The 23,713-nt window shown below is 44.4% G+C and overlaps 1 protein-coding gene across 4 annotated transcripts in view; it reads left to right on the forward strand.

Moving 5' to 3' along the window:
* The window catches only part of PPP1R1C (protein phosphatase 1 regulatory inhibitor subunit 1C), an 81,589-nt gene that overhangs the window by 48,046 nt on the left and 9,830 nt on the right, over positions 1–23,713 (forward strand). The window contains exon 5 of one of the 4 annotated variants that reach the window (XM_006121696.5): positions 22,736–22,885. The exons of the other annotated variants lie outside the window; for them this stretch is intronic. Coding sequence (XP_006121758.1) covers positions 22,736–22,885 — 150 coding nt within the window. The remainder of the gene's footprint in view (positions 1–22,735; positions 22,886–23,713) is intronic. 4 annotated transcript variants of the gene reach the window in all.

Raw genomic sequence — 23,713 nt, forward strand, 5'->3', positions numbered from 1 at the left:
ATGCCTACATTACCACCCTAGTTCTTACTAGGGTGGTAGTGTAGACATACCCTTACAGACTTCACCAACAATGGGTCAAATTATGGCTATCCTGTGTGGATATGTTAGAGGAGCAAGGCAGTATGATTCCTTCATTTGTTCTGGCACTTCTGCCCAGCAAACGACCATAGGATCTGATCCATTGACTCCAGTGGGCTTTGAATCAAACCTCTAATGGTGTTCTTTGTGTTTGCTGAGTCAGTATTGCCAATTAGCCAGCAACACTCCAAAATTCATCTTGTTACTCAGTCAAGATGTTTTTGCCTCCTGTCCCTCTGCAAGTTTTATGGAAGCTCAGGTTTTATTCCTCTGTACAGAGCAGTAGTTAGTGTGACAGGGTTTCATGGTTTCATTTTAAAACCCCATTCTTGTAATGAATTTTGTTCTGCTTAAGAATAAAAGTATGTTCTAGAGATGGACCCAAGCTACTAAGTTTGGAACTGGATTGATGCTGAACTTTCCCCAAGCCATGGGACGTTTAGAGATAGGATTTGAGTTTAGTCCATTATTGAACTAGGATCCCTTTGTGATGTCTGGATTCAGAGCCGTGTTAGAACTCTTCCAGTTCAAGTAGTGTTCAGCAAAGCTGGTTGAACACTTTTAGTCAAAACCAATTTCCTTAAGAAAATTCAGTTTTGATTAAACTATTATTACCTGTGCAATTGTACTGATTTTGGACAAAAATCTCATTTTGAAAAAACCAATTCTTAAACATGTCAAAGCACAACATGCTGGATATTGAAACTGCTCCATTTCAAAAATGATTTTATTTAAAAATGTATTTTATATACTGGTAGGACCTCCTTGTCCCAGCATCCTTGGAACCTGACTGGTCCTGAACCAGGGAGTATTCCCCCAGCCACTACTGGTCCTGATGCCACTGGGGTTCCAGGCCAGGACCAGGACTCTCCTTTGGTTGCCACTGGCTGCACTCTCACTGAGGATTCCCCCCAGTCACCACTGGCCCTGATCCCAATGAGGATCCTCCCCTAGCTGATGCCAGCCCTGCTCCCACCAGGGTTCATGGCTGGGGATTCCCCCAGCTGCCACCACCTCAGCTGCTTCCTGGGTTCCCAGCTGGAGCAGGGGATTCTTCTTGGCTGCTGGTGGGGCTCTCTGGTCTGGGGCTCTCTAGGGCTGGACTCCACACCCATCACAGGACCAGCCCCTGCCAGCTCAGCCAGGGCTTTCAGGCACCCATGGGACTCCCAACTGGCTCATGCTCCTTGCCCCGGGGCTCTCTTGTCCAGTAACATCCGTGGTCCTTCCTTCTGGACCACGGATGTTGCCAGACCAGAGCCCCAGATTTGGGAGGTTCAACCTGTATATAAAAACAGTCTAAAATAGTTGAAATCAAAACACAGAATTTTGAATTTGCTCAGTAGAAACAATTTTGCCCTTTTGAATTTCTCTGCAAAAGTTTTCAAAACTTTGGCTTTTTTCCCAATTCAGGATTTTTTTTTAAAATATTGAAAATTTTCAGAGGATAGAAAAGCTGTTTTCCATCCTGTTCTAATGTTCAGATATAGGAATGTGATTAATGTATGGCTCTGATATTTATAGTAATAGCTGATTGAGCTCATTCTAGCTTTTTTGATGAATTTTAGGTGCCAAGCTTGTGAAGTCCCTGCTTGCTTTTTTCCTCTAAAGGAAAAAGATATGTAGAATTAATGATTAAAAAGCATGATGTCCTTCCTGATATATATTATTTTTTAGAAGCAATTGGTACAATATGTGACCACAAGCAAAATCTGTAGCTCCTGAGGCCAATTGGAAGGTGTCTGGTGCATCTCTTTACTTTGTGACTGCAGGTTAGCAAGTTACATGGATGTGGGCTGGCGATTTTTGATACTTAGTGTAAGCATGGTGCACACTGAGCTGAGAGGCCCTCCAGAACTGCCATGACTCTGAGTTCCCTACAGCTCCAATCACATACATCTCAGATTAAATTTAGACAGATTGTCAGCAGCATGAAACATGCCTCAGGAGATAGGGAGCAGCCAATATCCATAGAACTCTGCATAATATTTAAGTGCAATTTTCATATGCTAACAAACTCTCCTAATTACACTGGGTTCCAAGCCTAATTAAATCCCTTAGTCCAACAGCATTGCACTATATTACAAAGTAATATACGATGCCTCTGCTAATGTCACACAGCTGTGGTAGAGGTTTTCCAAGGTGCACACTAAGAAAGCTACTGCACTTGGGTCCCACATCTACCATCCTGCGTCTGTTTGCCCTGAAGCTTCCCTTGCCTACACCAGCTGCAACATTGGTTCTTTCCTGGGGCTCTCATGCATGTTTCCTGGGCCCAGGGCCCCTATGTGCCACCTCTTGATGGAAATGAGGTTCTGTGCTCCAGCTGCCAGGTCCCCAGGCCCAGTACTGAACCCCTCAGACTTCCTTGCAGCTTAAGCACTCCCTTCCCCAGAACATCAACGTTGTGTATACTCAGGTGTACACTGACTTCTTCAGCGATGCAAGATAGTGATAACAGATACGTACACTTCATAAGGGCTCCAAAATAAATCCCACTTTCTCTTTATTAGCGTAAGTAATGAATAGATATAGACAAAACAAGAGAACACCTATATGCATTACCCTGCCCCAGTTTCTTCACTACCTTATGAACATGCTCTGTGCTTAGATCAGAGTTTGCTAAGGAGTATAGTATTACTCCCTCTTGCACATAGCTGGTCCTCTAAATCATGAAGTCCTTCCTTCCGGTGCAGCCAGTTTCCTTCTTCCTTAGCTGGTCCTCTATATCACACCCTCAGCTGTGAAAGCCTGACCCTCTGTTCCTCTCCCTGCTTATACTTTCTCCATGTCTGTGAGTTCCCTCACCAACTTCTCAGCATTTGTGTTGTACCAGCACCTGATTTCATTGTTTCTCTTCTTAGAAATTCCACAGCTCCAACCTCATTTTGAGACTTTGGAGAAAACTGACTTTCCCCCAAACTTCAGCCATCCCATTTTTCTGCATGGGCCAGGTCTAGTCATTGTCACTAACCCTTAACAACTATTTTTCCAAAGGTAGATGCACTAGCACCATTCTTTGCTCCATAGCATGAAAAATATGAGGCAAGAATACAGTAAAAATCATCACAAGGGATTTAACACAGAGTTCATAATAGCAAAATAAATTCATAAATTTTATGTAGGCCAATTTCCAGGTCATCTCAGCCTGTAATTCTCTGGAGGGAAAATTTCTTCATTATATTCTACAATAAGGCTAATTAGTAGCAAGGATGATGATGAGTTTGCAGAGAAGATGACATTCCAGTCATTGATAAGCCTGAGAGGGTAGGGGAAATGATTTCAAAAAGAGCTCATCTGCACTTGGGCTGAATTCTGGGCTGTTCCTGAAGCTGAGCGAGGATCCATCAAGCCATCAAAAATCTAGTTTGGTGCTGTGTGTGCAGAGCCTCTCTCCCCCAGTCTCTGAAATGGAAACGATCGACGAATGAAAAAGAATGACCCATAATTAGTATTGATGTTGTGAATGTAGCCCAGTGTGAGGCAGGAGGACAGGTCAAGGGCAGACCATGCAACACTTTTAAATGCACACATACTGATCTCCACTTTTCAATGGGCAGTGCGTGGCTTTGAAGAGCAATGACCTGAAGCTGAGGGCCCATGTTCCTGGGAGGATCTACTGTGGACAGGACATGAGGGGCAGGAAATGTAGATGGTGAGACTAGAAGCAATTCAGCCCCATGGATGGAGTAGTGGTTTAATGAAGTTCAGTGTGGCCCACATTCGTCCTCACTCTTTTCAAAGGAACCATGACTTTAGGAACAGTATGCATACTGGCTAGATAGTTGGGATTGCTCTGCAAAGGCTTCCATGGCCTAAGTAGTGTCCACTGGCCTTTAACCCTCTTGTGAGGCAGGTGGCAAATGGGAAGAGCAGGAGCGGCTCAAGGAGAGCTGCTGGCAACTGGCACCCTAGGTGGAATGTGCGATCGGCGCCCCCACCTCCATAGCCCTCAAAGGCATGATGTCATCATTGGGCTCTGCGTTAAACGCGGCGCACTAGGCAACTGTTGAGGTTGCCTACATCCACGGGTTGCTCCTGGGGAAGAGCCATATTACTGTAGCAGCATCCTGCTCTTAGTGTTCGGATCCCTCAATTCTTGCATGTTGCTGCTGCACTACTTGCATTGCCTTCCACACCCAGTCCCCTCCCTCCCTGCAATGCCATTACCCCGGCTCAACTATAGGGCCCTCCATGGCAACAGAAAAGTGAGGAAGGATTTGCCGCAGTGTGCTGGGATTCACGTGCATCACTCGTTTTAGTACTACTGTGCTGTGCTGCTGCACCATCAGTGGGCTTTGTTACATGTGTGTAACTTTCAGTGACACCAGTGTGTGCTACATATATAAATCCTGAAGCGCTATAATCTTCTATCTTTATGGGAATAACAATGAGTAGGCCTGTAGCACCTTAAAAACTAACACAAAATATATATGTAGTATTATGAGCTTTCGTAGGCAAAACCCGCTTTTACCACTCATCTGAGGGAGTGAGTTTTGCCCAGAAAAGCTCATGATATTAGCTATTTATATACATTTTGTTAGTCACTAAGGTGCTACTTAATAGTCTGCATTCAGCAGATTATAACTTTTTAAAATACTAGGTTATATGCAATATTTTACACAAAGTATAGTAGAGTTAGGCATATTCATAATCAGAAGCTTATTTCCATAAAAATATGGGGGTTCAAGGTCACTCCTAATCCCTTAGGGGATTTTGAAAATCTCCCCCACCCTATCTGTATCAAGAACAGCAGTGAGTATCTACAGATATTTCCATATCTATAGTTTTATTTTAATTGTGAAAATCTCCAGTTTCCAAAAGTATAGCTATGTAAAAGCAACTTGAAAATTTGTGAGTGTTGTCCATTTTGAGCTTTGTATGCTCCCAGTGGCTCCCACTGACTTCTGGTGTGTGTGTGTGTGTGTGTGTGTGTGTGTGTGTGTGTATATATATATGTATATGTGTGTGTGTGTGTGTGTATATATATATATATATATATATATATATATATATATATGCAGTGACCAACAGCAAAATTGCCCAGTTAAGAGTATAATTTTAGAAAAGCTTTTAAACAGGGGTCTCAAACTCACAGCCTGCAGGTCCTCTACAGGCTAGAGCAGAATTGCAATCTGGCCTGGGAGACCCAATGGCTCAGGAGGGTGTGCCCATCCTCATCCCTCAAACCCCACCTCTTCCCATGATTTCCCCTCTACCCCCCATTGTACCCTGTCCGCTGAGGGATTGCAGCCTAAAGGATTAGGAGGGGATAGGGTTGGTGCAGGATTGTGAATATACTCCAGTCCATAGATGGCCACAGGCTATGCATTTGAGACACCTGCTTTTAAATATTCTCCCACTCTCTTTTTCTATTAAGAAGACATACATTTAAGCCCCATCCTTCAATGTTTAATGTCAATGAGGCATCTCTCATAAACTTCATTTGGGATTAGGATTAGGTCCCTAGTGATTTGAAGCAGGGCTTTGAAAAAGTGTGTTTCATGAAACATAATTCAATGTTATTATTCATGTGATCCCCGCTGACCTCAGGGCTGCCACTGTTAGGGACCTGGACCAGAACTCAATGGAGTAGGCAGGGCCCGCATCCCCCCATGTCACCACACATACTGGGTGGCAGTCTCCCCCTCCCTCTGCGTGCCTGGGGAACTGCGTTTGTTTGGCTGCTCTACCATGAACCAGGGCCCAGGCCATACTGACTTTGGGATTGTGTTTGTTTGCTGTCTGCCTTGCCGTCAGGTACAATGGTTTGTAAGGAGCCACTGGACCTTTATTTACAGGCCTGAATACAGGTCAGGGGCCCAGGACCAAGCCAGCCGGCTTACAGGGGTAACATTTAAGTCGCGCCTCTATTATGGAGCATCTTGCAGGGATTTTACCTTTGGCACTGTACCTTTTAATTATGATTTAACTAACCTCCTCATTTTTGTGGCAGTTGTTTAAGGGACACTGGTTAGGCTTAAAATTTTAATATATATTCTTACTTCATTACTAACTCAGTGGAAAGAGAGAAACATAAACACAGTCAGGATTCCTGAGCTCTATCTCAGCTCTGGGAGGGGAGTGGGGTTTAGTGGGTTACAACAGGGAGCAGATACATATAGGTTCTATATAAGAACATGAGCGTGACCATACTGGGTCAGAGCAATGGTCCATCTAGCCCAGTATCCTCTCTTCCATCAGTGGCCAATGCCAGGTGCTTCAGAAGGAATGAACAGAAGAGGCAATCATCATGATCCATCTTCTGTTGCCTGTTCCCAGCTTCTGGCAAACGCTCATAACCTGGATTTATATAGAGAGTGTGTATGGCATATACTCCCAAAAGTATCCATATCCTTCAGTAAAATACAAAAGTAAATATAAATGCTGTGTCACTTGCCTAAGCCACGTCTCTGTGACTACGCTGCTGTTTATACCCATGCTAGGGGACTATGCAGGTATGTACTCCACATGCCAGTGAAGAAAATGTGCACTGTAGATGTACCCTTGGTATGGAGACTATATGGGCCTCATATCTTGGTTTAGAACAATGCAGATTAAAGGAAAATCTGTTTCCAATCCAGCTCCTAGTAGACATACATATGTGTTGTGCTCTCGGTGGGAAGGATGTTATCTGTTAATTGGACTGTGTGTTTGTTCTCTTTTGAAGTAAGGTCACTAACCATTAATTTGGACAACTTGAAGGAGGAACATTTTCTAACGATATCACAGTGCACTCCCCTCCCCCTTCCCGTTTGCTTTACGCCCTGTGATGGAACACTGCCTTGCACAATGTTTCCAAAGCCCTTTGTCAGAGTTTTGGCAGTGAGATAGGAAAAGGATCAGGCTGAGGATCCAGCCTGAACCTCCTGGGACAGCTAGGGCTGTGAACTTAAGTGCAGTTACTTGTGCAAATATGTCTGGAGAAAAATAAATATAAATGCAGCAGCCAACTGAAAAACCTGCAGTAGCTTAATTTTTCCAGTAGTGACACATAGATCAAAGCCAGTATGACCCATAACAAAGTTTAAATTCTTCTAAAATTCCCTAAAGCTATTTCTCAGCTACTATTCCCTGACCTGCTCTTTTCTCCTTTAGAAATTCAAAGGCTTTGTGGTTTTTCCCAGCTCTCAACCAGGAAGTGAACACTCAGAATGCCATCTAAATTATATGGCCGGTTACAATGAACCACTGCAGCTTGACTATGAATATTGACAGTAACCTGTTGGTGATCACTCTTCAGAGTAAATATTTTTTCAGGAAGTTAGGTAGTGACTAATTTCAAGTAAGTTGTGAAGTCATGGCTATCCAGAAGCAGAAAAAGAGCCCAGATTGTTTGCTGTGAATGTCACTCACCTCTAATAGTCACAGCTAGTCTTCTGTGGGCATAGGAAGAAGTCTCTGCAAATGGAATCCTAAGCTGAGGTGAAATCTAGCTCAGAGCCAAGATATAGGATCCTGTGCAATCAAAACAAGAAGGTTTCACTATGGCTATTCCAACTGACAGGAATAGCAACTTTTTGATGATATAAGACACCTGTTTGTCTAAAGTACTTGGATCTGAGCAGCTCATCATCATTGTACTATATTAGAGTTGGTTGAGAACTTAAAAAAAAAACTCTTTCAGAAGAAGAATGCAGTTTAGTGGAAACCTAAATGGCCCATGGAAATGTATTGATTTCAGTAGTCTCAAATGGAATTCAGACATCTCTCAGATTAACCAATAGCTTTGTGATTAGGGCATTCATCAGGGATGGGGCAGAGCTAGGTTTAAGTTGCTGCTCTGAACCAGGCAGACCAGAGACTTGAACCTTTGTCTCTAGATCCTGGCCCATGTCATCATGCTGTTCTAGAGGGTTTCTCTGTTTTGGAACTTTTCTGAATAGCCTCACTTTCCTTCTGCTCTGGAATGAAACCAAATTTTGAAACGTGTATATTTTTTGTAAAACAGAATTATTGTTTTCCAGCCAGTTCTAGTATTTATCATCACAGTATTCCTGAAAAAAAGGGCAGCATCATGCCTACTTTACAAATGGAGAACTGATTCACGGAAGAATTCTGGGCTGGTCTACACTACAAGTGCTACATCGGGGCAGTTGCAAGGCTGCACTGCATCTGCTGAAGATGCTTGATGCTGACGGGAGAGCACTTTCCTGTCAACATAATTACTCCTCCTCCACAAGACATGGCAGCTATGTCAGTGCGGGGGAACATAGTGTGGACAGTGCTCAGGTCACTGTAACTTGTGTCATTCAGGGATGTGTGTCTTTTTCATACCCCTGAGTAGCATAAGTTAGATCAACGTAAGTGTCTGTGTAGGTCTGCCCTTTGTGACTTGTTCAGCCTCATACAGGAAGTCTGTAGTACAGCTACAACTTGAATCCGGGTTTCACAGATGCCAGGTCAGCACCCTAACCATTACATCATTCTCTCTCTAACACCATGTCTGAAGCCAGCTAGATTCCATTCTGCCTATGGGAAAAGAGGGGGCTCTGACTGATTGCTATCAATATGAAAAGCTGAACAATAAACATGTAGTTTTTCAAGATACAAAAAAAAACCAGAGCTCCCCCTAGTGGCCCTGAAGTGGTTTTTATTTATTATTTCTTGTCACTAAATACAGGTTGATCCTCTCTAATCCAGCACTTGGGGACCTTACCAGTGCCAAACCAGAGTTTATTAAACTATGGGAGATCAATATTGTCAAGCAGCATTACCAACACTTCCACTGCTTACTGGACTCATAGAAGACATTTAGGGGGAAATTAGAGCTAAATAGCAGCACAGATCTCTGAGAGTCAAGACTGATGTCTCTAAACAAACTTGATGGGATTGCGAGAAACAATAAGTGGACATCTGTCTAACTGAAATCATGCCAGACCATGGATGGTGTCGGACCAGAAAGGCTCAACCTATACAAATAACAAAGGAATAATAGTAAGAATTTAAAAAAAAAATAGAAAAAAGGAGTATATCAGAAAAGAGAGGTGTGATTTTTAAAGACTAGAGAATTGTTTTGTCTGCTGTCTCAAAATTATCTCATCTGCTTTTACAGTATTTTCTATTCCTACTAAAATCCACGAGATTATTGATGATTAAAATAACACAAAATTACTTCCCTAAGTTTTAGGGATATTTGAGTCCTGGGTTTTGGGTCAAGCTCATTCCTAGTTTAGAACCTTATTAAGAATAACAGAGTTCAAACCCAGCTGTAGATAGTAAAGTTCTCATGCCAGTCTGCTCAGGGCCTGAATAATTTGGGTCAGTTTTCAGGTGTACTGAGTTTTTGTCTTTGTGCTTTGCAGAGCAAGCTGGTAAACTGATATTTGCTCTCACAGGTTATTTGTTTTTACCTGGAAAATTCAGCATAATGCACAGGGGTTTCTTTTAGGCTTGGCTATTAACGTAAGTGCCAGATAATGTGTTTCCGCAATTATATTCTGGTTGTTTTGTGTGCTGTAGGATATTTTTCTACCTTAGACCAACTGGAAAATGTATGCCTTTCACAGCATTCAGTCACCCACACTGTGACAAGTCATTAAAGATTTTGCTGCCCTTAATGTTTTGCTGCCCTTGGCAACTTGCCTGCTCAATCTCTACAGCAAGATGGGAACTGGTTGTATCCAGGGCAGTTAAAATGCTTGGTAGCTATTATATTTTCTGATGATTGAATGACCCAGTGATATGCTAAGAAAAGTTGACTTGGATGTCTGTTTCAAGTAACTGAAACCACTGATATGAAAATAATAGCCCCAACACAGCATGTTTTTGTTTGACGTATTTTCATGTTATTGAAATTGGCATTAATTTTACTTGTAGTACATTCTGGAGAAACTGTATCTTTTAGCAAAGTGGTTTTGTGCTCCAGCTAAATTTAGGTCAGCACTTTAATTGATAGCCCTGTAAATACAGTAGGAAGAAAATAGGGATGGTCAAAAATGCTGATTTGACAAAATTAAGCATTAGAATGATAGAGCTGGAAGAGACCTCAGGAGGTCATCAAGTCCAGCCCCCTGCCCAAGGCAGGACCAATCCGAACTAAATCATCCTAGCCAGGGCTTTGACAAGCCAAGACTTACTCTAGGGATGGAGATTCTGCCACCTCCCTAGGTAACCCATTCCAGTACTTCACCACCCTCCTGGGGAAATAGCTTTCCCTAATATCCAAGCTAGACCTCTCCTATCAAAACTCTTGAGAGAAAGCAGGCGGGAACACAACTATCTACCTGCCAGCCATCAGGGATGCCCAACTCCTTGGCTTTGTGGGCTCTCACACAGAACAACTGCCCAGTTTGTCCTATCTTGCTTTCCAGTTCCCTGGGATTCCCAGCTACCCAAACTGCCCAGCTCCTAGCAGCTGATTCTTTGACTGGTTGGCTTGGCAGCTTCCTTGGCTGCTCAGCTCCCCACCTGGCTGGTTATCTAGGCTACCTGGCCTGTGTAGAGCTCTAGAGGAGAACTTAAACCCAGTTTTCACTGGGCAGAGGAATCATCATGGAAATCATCATTTTTACACAGAAGTCAGGAGGCTTGTTTCTTTTGCTGATATATACTTCAAGACTCAAAAATACTTTCCCCTAGACCGTGACATTAACACAAATCCCTGGTGCAGAACCACACCAGCCCCAGGGAAATTTTGGGAAGCAGTATCCTTTGAGAAGTGCTCTTACAGCAGAGGATTCAGCATGTGAGGATAATCCGTACTGTTTCTTTAAATCTGGAACAGGAAGCCATGCAGATAGACTGAAGCATTTTCTGGGCAGAAGCTCATCCAAAAATCGTCCAAGCTTCACGTTTTACCATTTTGCTAGTGTGAGCTCTCTAGGTGGCCAGCCAGCCACTGGTCTGCCTCATTCCTATCTCTGGGCGTTCTAAGTCTCAGACGGTGGCCTGCCTCCCTGCAGTGAATAGGGAGCAGGAGCCTTGTAGCCTCTTTCCCTTTTTGAACTCACAATTAGATCTTCCTTTTGTGACATAATCATCTTCATAATGAATCATAATACCACCTGACTGGGAAAGATGCCAAAGCTCTTCATAAACTGGGTATGTAAATAAATCTTACCCTCCTAATGGAGAGCAGCAGGCATTGGGCACACAAATGGGGGCACAAGGCCCACAGGGAGGGAAAATTTTGGTCTAGGATGTTGTGGCTAACTGCTACTGTTTTAAAAAAAGAAAAAGTATCATGAGATTTTCAATGTTGATGGAAAGCAGAATATTGCTTGCTTACATCATCCCACCCCAATCCACTAATAACCGCTACAATGTCAAATGTATCCGTGTCACATGGCTGACAGTTCGACTCTCTGAGATTTGAATCCATGCTTGCAGGCAGTCAGGATAAATCTAACCTGATGTGTACAATGCTTAGCCTCTTAGTGCTCTTTCTAAGGTTTATGTGGTTACTGAACAGGATTAGTATACCCAATGATCATTCACATGAGAGTCTGTTAAGCAACAAGACTGTACCTGTTTGGAATGAGGGCAGAATTTGAAAACAAGGATGTTGCAGCAGAGATATCGCTGACTCATCTGAAGGCAATAGGATTGCACAGGTGTCAGGAAGGGTTTAATTTGGACTGTAGAACCTTTGTTACTGGTGATGGTGAAAGGTACTACTGGTTGAACTCTCTATTCTGGCCCTGTTGGGACCTGGGCAGTGCCGAAGCAGAGAATTTGCCAAACCACAGGAGTTCGATATTGTCCAGCAGCATTACCAACATTCCACTGCTTACTGGGCTCTTAGAAGACATTTAGTGGTAATAAGAGCTAAATAACAGCAGAGGCCATGGGAAATGCCACTTCAAGAGATCTGACAGTTGCCTGAGTGATTCCTGATTGGCTCCTTGATCCTAAATATACTCATAGGGTGTGACAGAAAATGGACAGGCAACAATGAGGATTCCTACTTAGCTACCATGACTGCCCTGGTTCTGAAAATGATTCAGAAACTCCGACTGGTATTCTAACTCTCCGAGGACTCTCAGGGCCCAACACAGATCCAGGTACCTGTTACTGACCTTCAGCTTTATTCCTGACTTTGACTCCAGCTTGACATTCAGATTGACTCTTGTCCCTGACATTGACTCTTGTCCCTGACATCTGGGTTCAGGTCCTGCCACTAGTTCAGCCTTCCTTTGCCCAGGATCCTGACAGAGGGAACGCTGCTAGATAACATACGTTAAAATAGTAGTGAAGATGCAGGAACTCTGGTTGGCCACTTGAGTTCAACCCAAGGCTGCTGCATGAGCTCAAGCTGCTAACTTGAACCATGTCTTCGTTACTGTTTTAACCCAAGTTAGCTAGTGTGGGTTGTAAAGCCACGTTAAGAAAATACTTTTTTTTTTTTTTTTTTTTTTTTTTTGCATTGGGACATGTCTCAGACAGTAGCTGCATGTGCAGCATCCTTAGATTACATCAGTGATTAGGATTTCTCTAGTGGAAACTGCAAATCCCTAATGTATTAGCACTTAACACAAAGAAATCCTTATCTCCAGTATTGGCGGGGAGAGAGGGGGTTAACGGACCTATGATGGCTGGCTTTGCCCTCATAAAGATAACTGAAAGTACCTCGAATAGTTCAGTAGACCTTGTTTATAACTCAGATAGTAAACTGGGCTTTAGATAGGTAGAAAGTCAGTTACATAGAGGAGAAATATTCAAGCACATGTTCAGTTGGAGTCAAACTCTTCTGAAATGGATTCCAGCTGTTTAGATGATCTCGGCAATCCCCAGAAAACAAAGTGGTGAACATGAAAAGACTTGCTTTTCCTTGAAGATTTTTGCTGAGCCACAAAAAGTACAACTATGGTGATATTTTGGAAAGAAAATGGCATTAGTCTGCTACTTGAGGTACAGCTACACTGTGAGTTTTTTTTTCCAAAGAAGGTATGCAAATTGCACTCACATTTGCATACTTTCTTCCGTTTTTTTTCCAAAAGAGGATTTTCTGATATTTGTCCCATCTACACAGAGCCAAATGTTGGGGGAAAAAAACCTCTTTCTAAAGCCTCCTTATTCCTCGTAAAACAAGGATTACAGGGGCTTTCGAAAGAGGAGGGTTTTTTTCCAACATTTCACCCCATGTAGATGGGCTAAATATTGGAAAATCTTCCAGAAAAAAAATGGAAGAAGGCATGCAAGTGTGTGATTTGAATACCTTCTTAAAAAAAAAACCCCACAGTGTAGTTGTACCCTTGAATACCACCTAAACTACAGGTGTAATGTGAATAATTTGATTGCAGATCTGTTTGCAAACTGGCCCATCAAGTTTGTTTCCCATTGGCACACTGAATGCCTCATTGGTTAGGTGTGTACAAAGGAGCTCTTCCCCATTTTCACTGTGTTATCAGTGTCTGTGAGAGTACTGAAAATGACATTTCTCTTACGTCATCCTTGAGAAGAGCATCATAATGAAGATTACAGTCATCACTCAATGAAGGACTGAACAGCAAGTTTAACAGATAAGCACATAAAAGTCAGATCTTTCACATAAAACAAGTAAATTGGATCAATTAATCTGAAACACTCAGATTTGCATGGGATTTGCAGAAGATTGAAGCAGAATTCAGTTCTTGGCTGAACACATACTGCAATATTCTGCTGAAGATTTTGGTGCCAGTTTGGGGCTAAAAAGTCCACCTTACCAGAGTGCTTTCTGACTACGCTTGCTGAATTCAGGAAGAATTAGTTTATTTTCCAAAAGACATTAACCTCAGATGATGTATGGCCAGGGCAGAAATGATAGCTTTAGAGCTCCCATTAATGAATTTTGTGATGTACTTCATATACAGGAAAAAAAAGAGAGAGAAATCTGTCTGGTCACTTTGCATGAAACCCTGCGGTGAACCTGTGCTAGAAGCTGAAGAAATAAGAGGAAATAAGAGGAAAGAAGAAGAATGAAAAGACCTAGTTCAAGGGAAGAAAAGGGGAAAGGATAATGCCCATGAAAAGAACAGCAAAAAAGAAAATGAAGATACAATAAAGAAAGCCAAGCAGAAGGAATGCCATATTGAGACTTGGGGAAGCTGAAAGAGGAGTTAGAATAGTAACTGTTTTCCTCGAAAAGACATGCTTGGGAAAAGAGATGTCTCATCTTCCATTATTCTGCCTGTATGTATCTCTCACTCCATCCCTCTCCAAAGCTGCCTCATGTCTTCCTGTCAAATAGCTTCTGAAGTCAGAATTCCTTTCCTCCCCCATTTGAGATTTCACAGAAAGGGAGAAGTAGAATCACAGTGCAACTTTCCAAACAGAGGACAACAGCTGGGGAATTCCATTTGCACCAGCAACCGCAGACACTAGAATTGGATTGGCCCATCCAAGGGGGATTGAAGTAAGCTCCTCAATTTTTTTCCAGTGAAACAGTTTACCATTAAACATGCAAGGTACACAGAAAGTATAATGTTTTATGGACCTGTGACAGTTTTAGCAGGAAAAGGTCAAAACCCTTCAGTTAATTTCATTTTGACACTTATATGAAAGTCTTAATTTTAATAGGTTATATGTAATGTATACCATACATTTTCTAGAAGTCTCAATGCAATTAATCAACGTAACATTGAAATGAATGTTTTGACACTATCAACACCAAACACTTCAGTGGTCCTGAATACAATCTTTTGGAATTTTGATTTTATGGCAATTTTTTTTCTGACTATCCCATAAAATGGAAATTCCAGTTCCTGACCAGCTCTAGAATTGAGGATGACACACAACTCTATGGGCCACCATTATGCACGTGATATGAAGTGGGAAAGTGGAGTTCTGTGCAGCTGCAGAAAACTGAGTCATCAGATCTGGGAGGCTATAAATGAATCAGAACAGACTGGGTCAGTCAGGCGGAGTGGGCGATTCATGCAGCCAGAGAAATGTTGTTCCTGGGAGAAGTCTAAAGTCAGGAGAGCAGCAAGAGGAGTTTGCTGGCCCCAACCCGAAGCCAGAGGGAGATTTCTGGGGGCTTTATAGTGGAGAGCTGAAGCCAAGAGGAGGCTAAAGAATGCATAGCCAAGGAGGGTCTTACCATCTATCATCTCTTTGTCAGAGAACTGGGCCTCAGAGAATCCAGAGAACCTGATTTTCAGAGTCCCATAGCGGCATAGCGGCTCCCAACAGTGATGCTGTGGGAGTGCCTGCTGAGAAGAGTGAGTTTGTGAGACAAAGTGAATTTAGGGGCTTACGTGACACTTCAGGTGCATTAAGTCCAAAACTTGAACACCAGGAGAGGTTTCCCAGCTGTCACTCCCAATTGGAGATAGATACCTCCCTTTGGCCTGGCGTCAGGCACCGACATTCCTTTGATGGGAGGAGCTTAGGCCTCTACCCCTGTCCTTAGCATTTCCTGCTGGCTAGTGTAGGTGCTCCCTGCTCAGTGCACTGGCTTTTTTTCAGTCCCATTTCAGTGCCAGACATTGCCTAGGGAGCGTGGGCAGAAGATTTTCACTGGGCAACAGGGCACATAAATTTAGACATTGAAATACTCAACCAAAAGGCTTGTTTACATGGTCAGATAGTGTGGGGTAATCAGGGTGTAAATCTATAGCACCTTGGCCTGCCATGTACTAACTTGCCATGTGTCTCCTGTTGGCCTGCACTAAAAGTTCCATAACAGAATCCATCTGTCCAGGTCGTGTGCCATAGGCTGGCCTCTGTCCAGTCACACCCCTGTGTATCTGTGTGGACAAGCCCTACATGCCCTCTGTGGACTTAGTCCCTTGATTTTCTTATTCTTAAAAATGAACACTTCACAAAGTAAATGGGTTGGTCTCAACATATCTTGGCTCATAGGTGCAATTCCGATTATACACATAGACTGATTTTCAGAGTCCCTTTGGGCACAGCACCTTTGAGAAGTTGTCTCTGTTGATTTAATTTAAGGACACTAGCTATAGGCTATTATGAGATTCTGGGTAACTGAGATGACAAAACGTCAGCTGAAAAATCCAGACAGTCTACCTCTTTTTCTGATCCCTCGGGCAAGTGCCTATGTAAAGAGAGAAGTGTTGCCCACGTATGAGAATCTATCACACATGTGCAAGATCTAGCTGAAGTTGTTAGAAATATTGGACCAAGAGGCTTCTTACATAACAATCAGTTGAAGAATATATCTGGCTTTCAGCAGGTTAAACTAAAGACAAGTGGAAACTATTAAAAAACAAAACATCTATTTAGCTGACGGCTGGGGCTTCTGCTTCTTATCTAAATTCTAAAGGCTGACTGACTTGTGCAGCAGGAAAGCTAGTGTGGGTGTAAGGAAACCAGCAAAATGAGATGTTTACATACTGGTAAGAGTTGCTTGGTGCTGGCTGTCAGTGAGAGAAACATACTAGTCAGTAACAAGATAAACTGACCCCAATCTTTTGTACATGCTTTATTCAATCTGTGGTGGATTTACAACAGCATTTTTGTGTTGAGGCTGATGCTTTGTAATAATTATATCAAGCTAGGGCTGCTTAAAGAAATACATAAATGCAGGAAGGGGAAAGGGGACTGGAAAGTAAAACTTGAGAGAATAAAATGGAAAACAGCTAAATAATTGTAATGTGCATTTCCTGGTTGCTTAAAGTGCTGGTTGTGGCAGCAGTGATGATGGGCATATTGATTTTAGTGAGAGGCAGATTAAGTCTGATTTTTGTAATTTAAGACTTAACTGGAGCTAAGTAGGCAGTTTGGTGACACTTAACAGGCATTTAGAAAATGAGTTCATTCCTTTTGCATGATTGCTGGATGCCAGTTTTTGATTGTTTATGGAGTTATGGTGCACTGCTGGATATGGTGACACTATTCTAGCGATGCAACTCCAGCTGTCACCCACATAAAACTGTCATGTTTGCCAGTAGTTTGTATTCTTTATTTATCATCACTTAGATGGCGCAGGGAGGGGTGCTTAGATTGTGTTACTGAATAATTTTTCAAACAAATGTCGTAATTTCTTCCTCATGATCCTATGGGCAGACAGGGAACAACCACCCCACGTTCCACTAACCCTAGATTTTTTTTTTAAATCACTGAGGGTATGTCTACACTACCACCCTAGTTCGAACTAGTTCATGGAACGAGGTGTACCGGTAGTTCGGAATAGGAAGCCTAATCTGAACTACCTAGTTCGTGCCGCATGTAGCCGCGGGCACGGAGTCCGAACTAGCGGACATTAAAAAATGGCGGCGCCCGGCAATATGCAAATGAAGCCCGGGAAATTCAAATCCCGGGCTTCATTTGCAACTCCGGTTGCCTACATTAACCACCCTAGTTCGAACTAGGGTGGTAGTGTAGACATACCCTGAGTTACAGTGCACTAAAACATTTACATGCTTAAAGTTGTTGTAACTGCCACTGGGTACAGTTGAACCTGGGACCGCTGGATCTTAGTATACGAGTCTCTACAAAGCCAACTGGCTCTCAACTTAGGCTGTAGAGCTCCCTTGTTCTGATCTCTCACTGTAGGTAGTCGAAGTGCCATGACATGGGACAGCGAACCACTCTAGGGCTACGTCTATACTACGATCCTCTTCTGCAAGAGGAAATGCAAATAGAGCGCTTATTTGCATGTGTTGTGCTCTCATTTGCATTTCCTCCTTGGATCCCTTTTGAGCAAGAGGTTTTTGTGCAGTGTAAATGGCTCCTTTTTGAGCAAAACCCCCCTTTTACACAAGAGCCATTGTTCCTCAAAAAAGGAGGAAGAACGGCTCTTGTGCAAAAGGGGTTTTTTTCACGAAAAGGAGCCGTCTACACAGTGCTTTTTTGTGCAAAAAGCTCTTGCGCAAAAGGGATCAGAGGCAGAAATGCAAATGAGTGCAACATATGCAAATGAGCACTCCATTTGCATTTCCTATTGTGGAAGAGCAGCGCTTCCCAAACTATGGTCCACGGCCCGAAATGCCGGGGCTCAGCGTGCCTGGTGGCTGCCGGCCCTTAGGCCGATTTGACCCATTCGGTCGAATCGGGCCCCACGCCCCTGCACCCGGAAGTGCCGGCGAGTTAAGAGCTGGGGCCTGTGACGTCACGGCTCGGGGTTTTGAAACCCGCGGGAGGCACGTGGCGGGGCCTGGCTGGCTCCGGGTTCGGACTCCGGGGCCTGAGCGCGGACCCCGGCCCCGCAACGGGGAAGGAGAAGGTGGGAACCGGCTCGTGCGGCGGCCGCGGCGAGGAGAGGAGAAGGGGCGGGGGCGGGGGAGGCACCAAGGGACAGGGTGCAGGAGAGAAAGACAAATGCCAGGGGGCCAAGTGCAGACCATGAGGGAAGGGGCAGGAGGGGCGGTGTCAGTGGGAGGGGGGACAGGGTGATGTTGGGAGAGGGGAAGGGCGCTGGGGGCTGGAGGAAGAGGTGCTGGGAGAAGGCTTGAAAGAAGGGGGGCATGAGGAAGGTCAGGATGGAGCAAATCGTGTGTGAGGGCACAGAGGGGCAGGTGGGGAATGGGGCAGAGACTGGTGAGGGGGTGGGTATCAGGGAAAAAGAGGGCAAAGGGAGGCACCAGGAGGGTGCAGGGCTAAGGGAAGGTGCAGGTGCCAGGGGATTCTGGGGTGAGGAGGAGGGGAGAACTGGCCACTGGGAGCAGCACTGGATGGGGGAATCAGGGCAGGCTGGGGAGATTGGGGGGCTGGTGGAAGCAGGGCTGCCGGGGGGTGTGAGATTGGCAGCAGGGAGCTGGCTGGGGAAGATGTGGGTGGGGTGGGAGAAGCGACTGCTGGAAGGAGGGCTGGATGCAGGCAGCGGGACTGGCCAAGGGAGAAGAAGGGGAGCAGATTGGGAGGAGGAGGGGGGGGAGAACTGGCTGCCCAAGAGGGGGTTGGGGGAAGTGGGGCTGGTCAGAGGCACAACAAGGGGAGCAGAGGGGAGGAATGAATCAGCCTGCAGGGAGTGGGACTGACCCGACCCCGTTCCCCTCTTCTCCCCCCTCCCCCCCGCAAAGCACGAGTTAGTCCGGCACAGGGATTCTGCTGTCTTCCCCTTCCCCCCCCCCCCCCCCACACACCCCTCGAGTAGTTGCGAACTATCTGGCTGGTAGACACACTCATGCAGCCTGAGCACATTTACCAGCCAGGCAGTTCGAAACTACAAAATGATACTTCTAGAATACAACTTACCTACTGAGAAAATACCAGACATATTATATGTCTGGTATTTTCTCAGTTTGTTTTTCATGTGTTTATATTTTTGGGCTGCAAAAAGCAGAACTGAAAAAAGGGGGTTTCAATTAAAGTAAAAAGTTTGGGAAACCCTGGTCTAACCAGCTTTCTGTCTGTCTTACAGCCCATGTATCCAATCCATATTCCTTAACTTGCTGGCAAGAATATTGTGGGTGACCATGTCAAAAGCTTTGCTAAAGCTGACACTGGGAGATTTGGGAGGACCAGAAACAACTTATTTGAATATTCATCATTTGATTAATGAATATGCAAGTGAACATTACTGGTCCTCCAAAAGTTCATGAATGGATTTACTGGTCCCTATGTCAAAAAGTTTGGGAACCCCTGTGGAAGAGGATCGTAATATAGACATAGCCTAGGTGTGTGGGTTACGCTGTCTCACTTTTCTTCTCCACTGCTGTAAGCTCTTCAAACTAGTAAGAGAAAGTTGTTCTTCACAAAGCAAATAGTTAACCTGTGGAACTCCTTGCTGCAGGAGGCTGTGAAGGCTACAACTAGAACAGAGTTGAAAGGGAAGTGAGATCAAGTCATGGAGGTTGGGTCCATGGAGTAGTCTTAGCCAGGGGGTAGGAGTGGTGTCCCTGCCCAAAGTTTGTGGAAGGCTGGAGAGGGATGGCATGAGACAAATGGCTTGGTCACTGTCTTCGGTCCATCCCCTCCAGGGTCCCTAGGGTTGGCCGCTGTCGGCAGACAGGCTACTGGGCTAGATGGACCTTTGGTCTGACCCAGGACGGCCGTTGTAAGCTCAGGGCTCAGTGTCGGGGGTCTCAGTGGACCCCCTTGATTTTCATGCACACCTGCTCCTAGGTGGCCAGGCTGGCAGCTCTCCTGCCCTAGCCGGCCACTTTCCTGTGCCTAGTGCGGAGATCGTGGACGAGGTCCACGATGTCCGCACTAGCCCAGGAAGGTGCCCGCCTCTTGCGGTCCAGGGCAAGCTCCCGGGAGCCTCCAGCCTGGTCCCGGGAAGAGGGGGTGGGCTGGGGGACATCGGATGGGTGGCTCTGTGCCGTGCCAGGTGCAGGGTCTGCTGGCTGGGTGCTGGCAGGCTTGCACCTGGCACGGGCACCGTAGCCAGCCCGTGCCCCTTTAAGGGGTCCGGGGCCGGGAGGGGGGCATAGAGTTTCCCTGGTGTTGGCCAGAGTGGCCACCAGGGAAACCTGGGGAGGGCTAGCCTCCCACTGGCACAGAATGTGTATAGGGGCATAAGCAAGCAACCCATGGGGGAATAAAATGCTGGTAGTGGCACTAGCCTTAAGTTGGACTTGTACTCAGGGGAGGGCACAGGAGAAAGTTCCTTTAGTGCCCTCCCGACACACTTGCAGAGTTACCCAGTTATAACTTAGCACTCAACACTGTTGACTCTGCTACCCTCAGCTGAGCGCAGACTGCAATAGCTGTTTCCCTGAATCTGGTGATTTGAACCTAAACTGAATAAACAATCCCTCGATACAGATGGCAGGTCACTTCTGTAAACAGAAATCAAGAAATCCCAAAATAGATTCTTGGGAAACCCTATAACTTCCCTTCTTACTGCCTGATTAACTGCTTTACAGCAGTCAGGGTCTCTTTCTTCAGCACGTCTTAAACTATTTATGTACTTAATATAGTTGGGATAAAACATGAAAATGTTTAGTTAGGGGACTTTTGATTAATAAGGTTAAAGGGTTTAGGGTATATTTTTCCACTGTGGTGTGTGGGAAATTAGCTAAATGTTTTCCATGAGCCATAATGAAATGAGAATTGTGCTTCTTTAATCTTTGTCATATGAAAAAAATGTGCTTAATATATTTGGTTAAGTACACTAAGACCTATCACATGTTGCATTTATTCTATAGAACCCATCCAACATGCAGTATAAAATAACCTGATGTTATGTATGTAAAATATTTGGAAGTGTAGAAAAGTATATGGAGATAGTCTGTGTATGTGGAATTAAAATGGCTTCATGTTTTTATTTGAATGTCAGATTGGGAAATCTTTTTGCACATGTATATTTTGATTCTTCATGCTGAAAATACTTCTACTCACTTAGTTTAAAATAAACAGTGCCAATTGTTGGGACAGTAGCATTAACTTTAGGGGCCAGCATTTCGGCTAGTGTCACTGTTGCAAGTCCATTGATTTAATTGAAACTGAGTGCCAAATGTACTCCTGCTGAGCATCTGTCCCTATGTGCTTTCTGACCTTTACAGGAGTAGTGGATATGAACTTTATCACCAACTATCCAAAGGCAGTAATCCATACGCTATCATGTCCTGAATTTTTACTGGGGCAGGGAGAATAGAAGCCAGTTAAGCAAGCGCTGGAGCCAACAGGCTGCTGAGCCGATGAAAGGTGTGAAGAGGGAGGATGTTGCTGCATGCATAGCACCTGTAAGACGCTGAGCACCATCAACTTCAATAGAGGAAGATGTTTTATACCTTGTACAACCGGGTCTGATGGATGGAAATGCACAGCAGGCTGTGCAGTGGGCCTAAGGGCAAAGATGCTTGAGCACAGTCCAGGGACAGAGCTGCTGTGCCTAGTCACCATTGTTAGGAGTTTTAGTCACTCCCCCTGCCGGTCCAGGGTCAAGGCTCATTTGTGTGCTCAAAAGATGCACGTAGTAGAGCGTGAAAGCAAGGGCAGCTGTGAGAGGCTTAGACCTGGCCATATCCAAGAAATGGACTTAATGATTGTAAGAAAACATTATCTCTGTTAGTGGGAGGCCCAGTGTCTGTTGCCATAGGTGGGGTACAATTCCTGCAGGCCCCCCAGTCTACAGTACCTGCTCCTCTCACCTTGCTGGTTCACAGCTTTAAGATCACCATTCGTAGCAGCCCTCAGCATTGTTCTTTCTCAGCCCTCATCTGAACCCCATACCACACAGAGGCCTAAGAGACTGTGTTTGCTACTGGGTTACTATATGCTTGTGTCTGAAAGCTGAGCTCTGTGAGTGCATGTTGCCAGCCTGAAACGCTATTTAAAGTGTCATCTCATGAACAGAAAACAGTTAAATACTCATAAGGGACATAGTGGTCTGATATTACAAGTCCCAGTGCAGTTCCCTCACTGAAGCAGGAGGGTGTTGTGGGTGTGTGGGGCTTTTAGTAGATCAAACCCTAAGTCAGGTTCTGCAGACTTCAAAAACCGCTATTTTGGGTATTTTCCATTTGCCCATATAGTTTTGTTTAAAATATCCTTGTAAGTCAAAACAGGTATTTGTGTAGAGATGTAAACATTTTTGAGAGGCACGAGTGATTTTGGGACTCTCCATTTTTGAATGTTCTACCTCAAACCCTGCACAGGGGCCTGAATTTTCAGAAAATGCAGCACGGTGACCTTCTGAAATCAGGCCTATAAAAGGTCTCAGGGAGGGCAGCAAACACCATCAGACATTTTGTCAAGTCCTGAAGGTTTGTCACTTATATTGTGCATATACACGTAACAGAGCAGAAATCAATTTCTTTCATAACAGGCTTGTGTAGGTTTTGGTTTTATTACTATGTTTTAAAATTTGTTACATCTGCAGGCAGAGAACAGGCAGAGTCTATTAAATGTAATGATAACCACCACTCCTCAGGCACTACCCAGGAGCAGAGAATAACTGAGGCAGATGATCAGCTAATGAAACCAAGGCGGAAAGACACACCTTTTCAGCACCAGGCACCATTTGTTCCAGGTAGGGCGGTTCAAGATGCACGATAGACCTTTAGGTAGCTAAGCCTTACGCTCATTAATGTCAATGAGAAATTGGCTTTCTTTTAGCTTTTATGGAGATGGACTAGGCCCTACAAAATGATGACAACTATGTAGTGGGATTTTTTTTGTTGATGGGCCTTTCTCAGATGAGTGAGGGATATGCCATATTCAGGTATGGCTAAGGTCCTGTCCATCCTCCCCCAATGTGAGCCATTTGTATTCTCCTTTGTGGATACTGTCTGATACTTGGAGGAAGTGGAGTGGGATATATCTCTTTGGTAAGGTTTGAGGGGCCAGATCCTTAGCTGGATCAAATCAGCTTAGTTTCACTGAAGTCAGTAGAGTGATGCCAGTTTATGAAGACATGACCCCTTTTTTTTCTAGAAGGCTGTTCATTGGGATGGAATAAATCCAGCAATCAAGTACATCACCATTATGAGGCACTTGGTGTCCACTGTGATCCCAAGACTCATTCTTTGCCTATGGGGTACCTATTTTAATAAAACACACACACAGTCACCCCACCTTTGAGGCATGAAGGTGCACCATGTGAATGAGCACACTCCAGCCAATATAAAGATGCATTTCTAATAAGGGACTTCTTTTGTAACACTAGCCTTATTTGTGTCCTGGGTAGTCATGTAGTGGAATAAAGAGATGTAATCCCAACAGCTGTTGGGTCTTCATGGAGGATTGCCTTGGATTGCAAGCTCAGGCACAGACAGTCGGAAAGAAAAGTGGTTGGGTAGCACGCCATGGTGAAAGAAGCACATTGCTTTCACTGGAGGAAGAGTTACACTCAAGAAGG

Source organism: Pelodiscus sinensis, chromosome 7 (genome assembly GCF_052426305.1).
Source record: "Pelodiscus sinensis isolate ZL-2025 chromosome 7, ASM5242630v1, whole genome shotgun sequence".
In the NCBI taxonomy this organism is placed as follows: Eukaryota; Metazoa; Chordata; order Testudines; family Trionychidae; genus Pelodiscus; species Pelodiscus sinensis.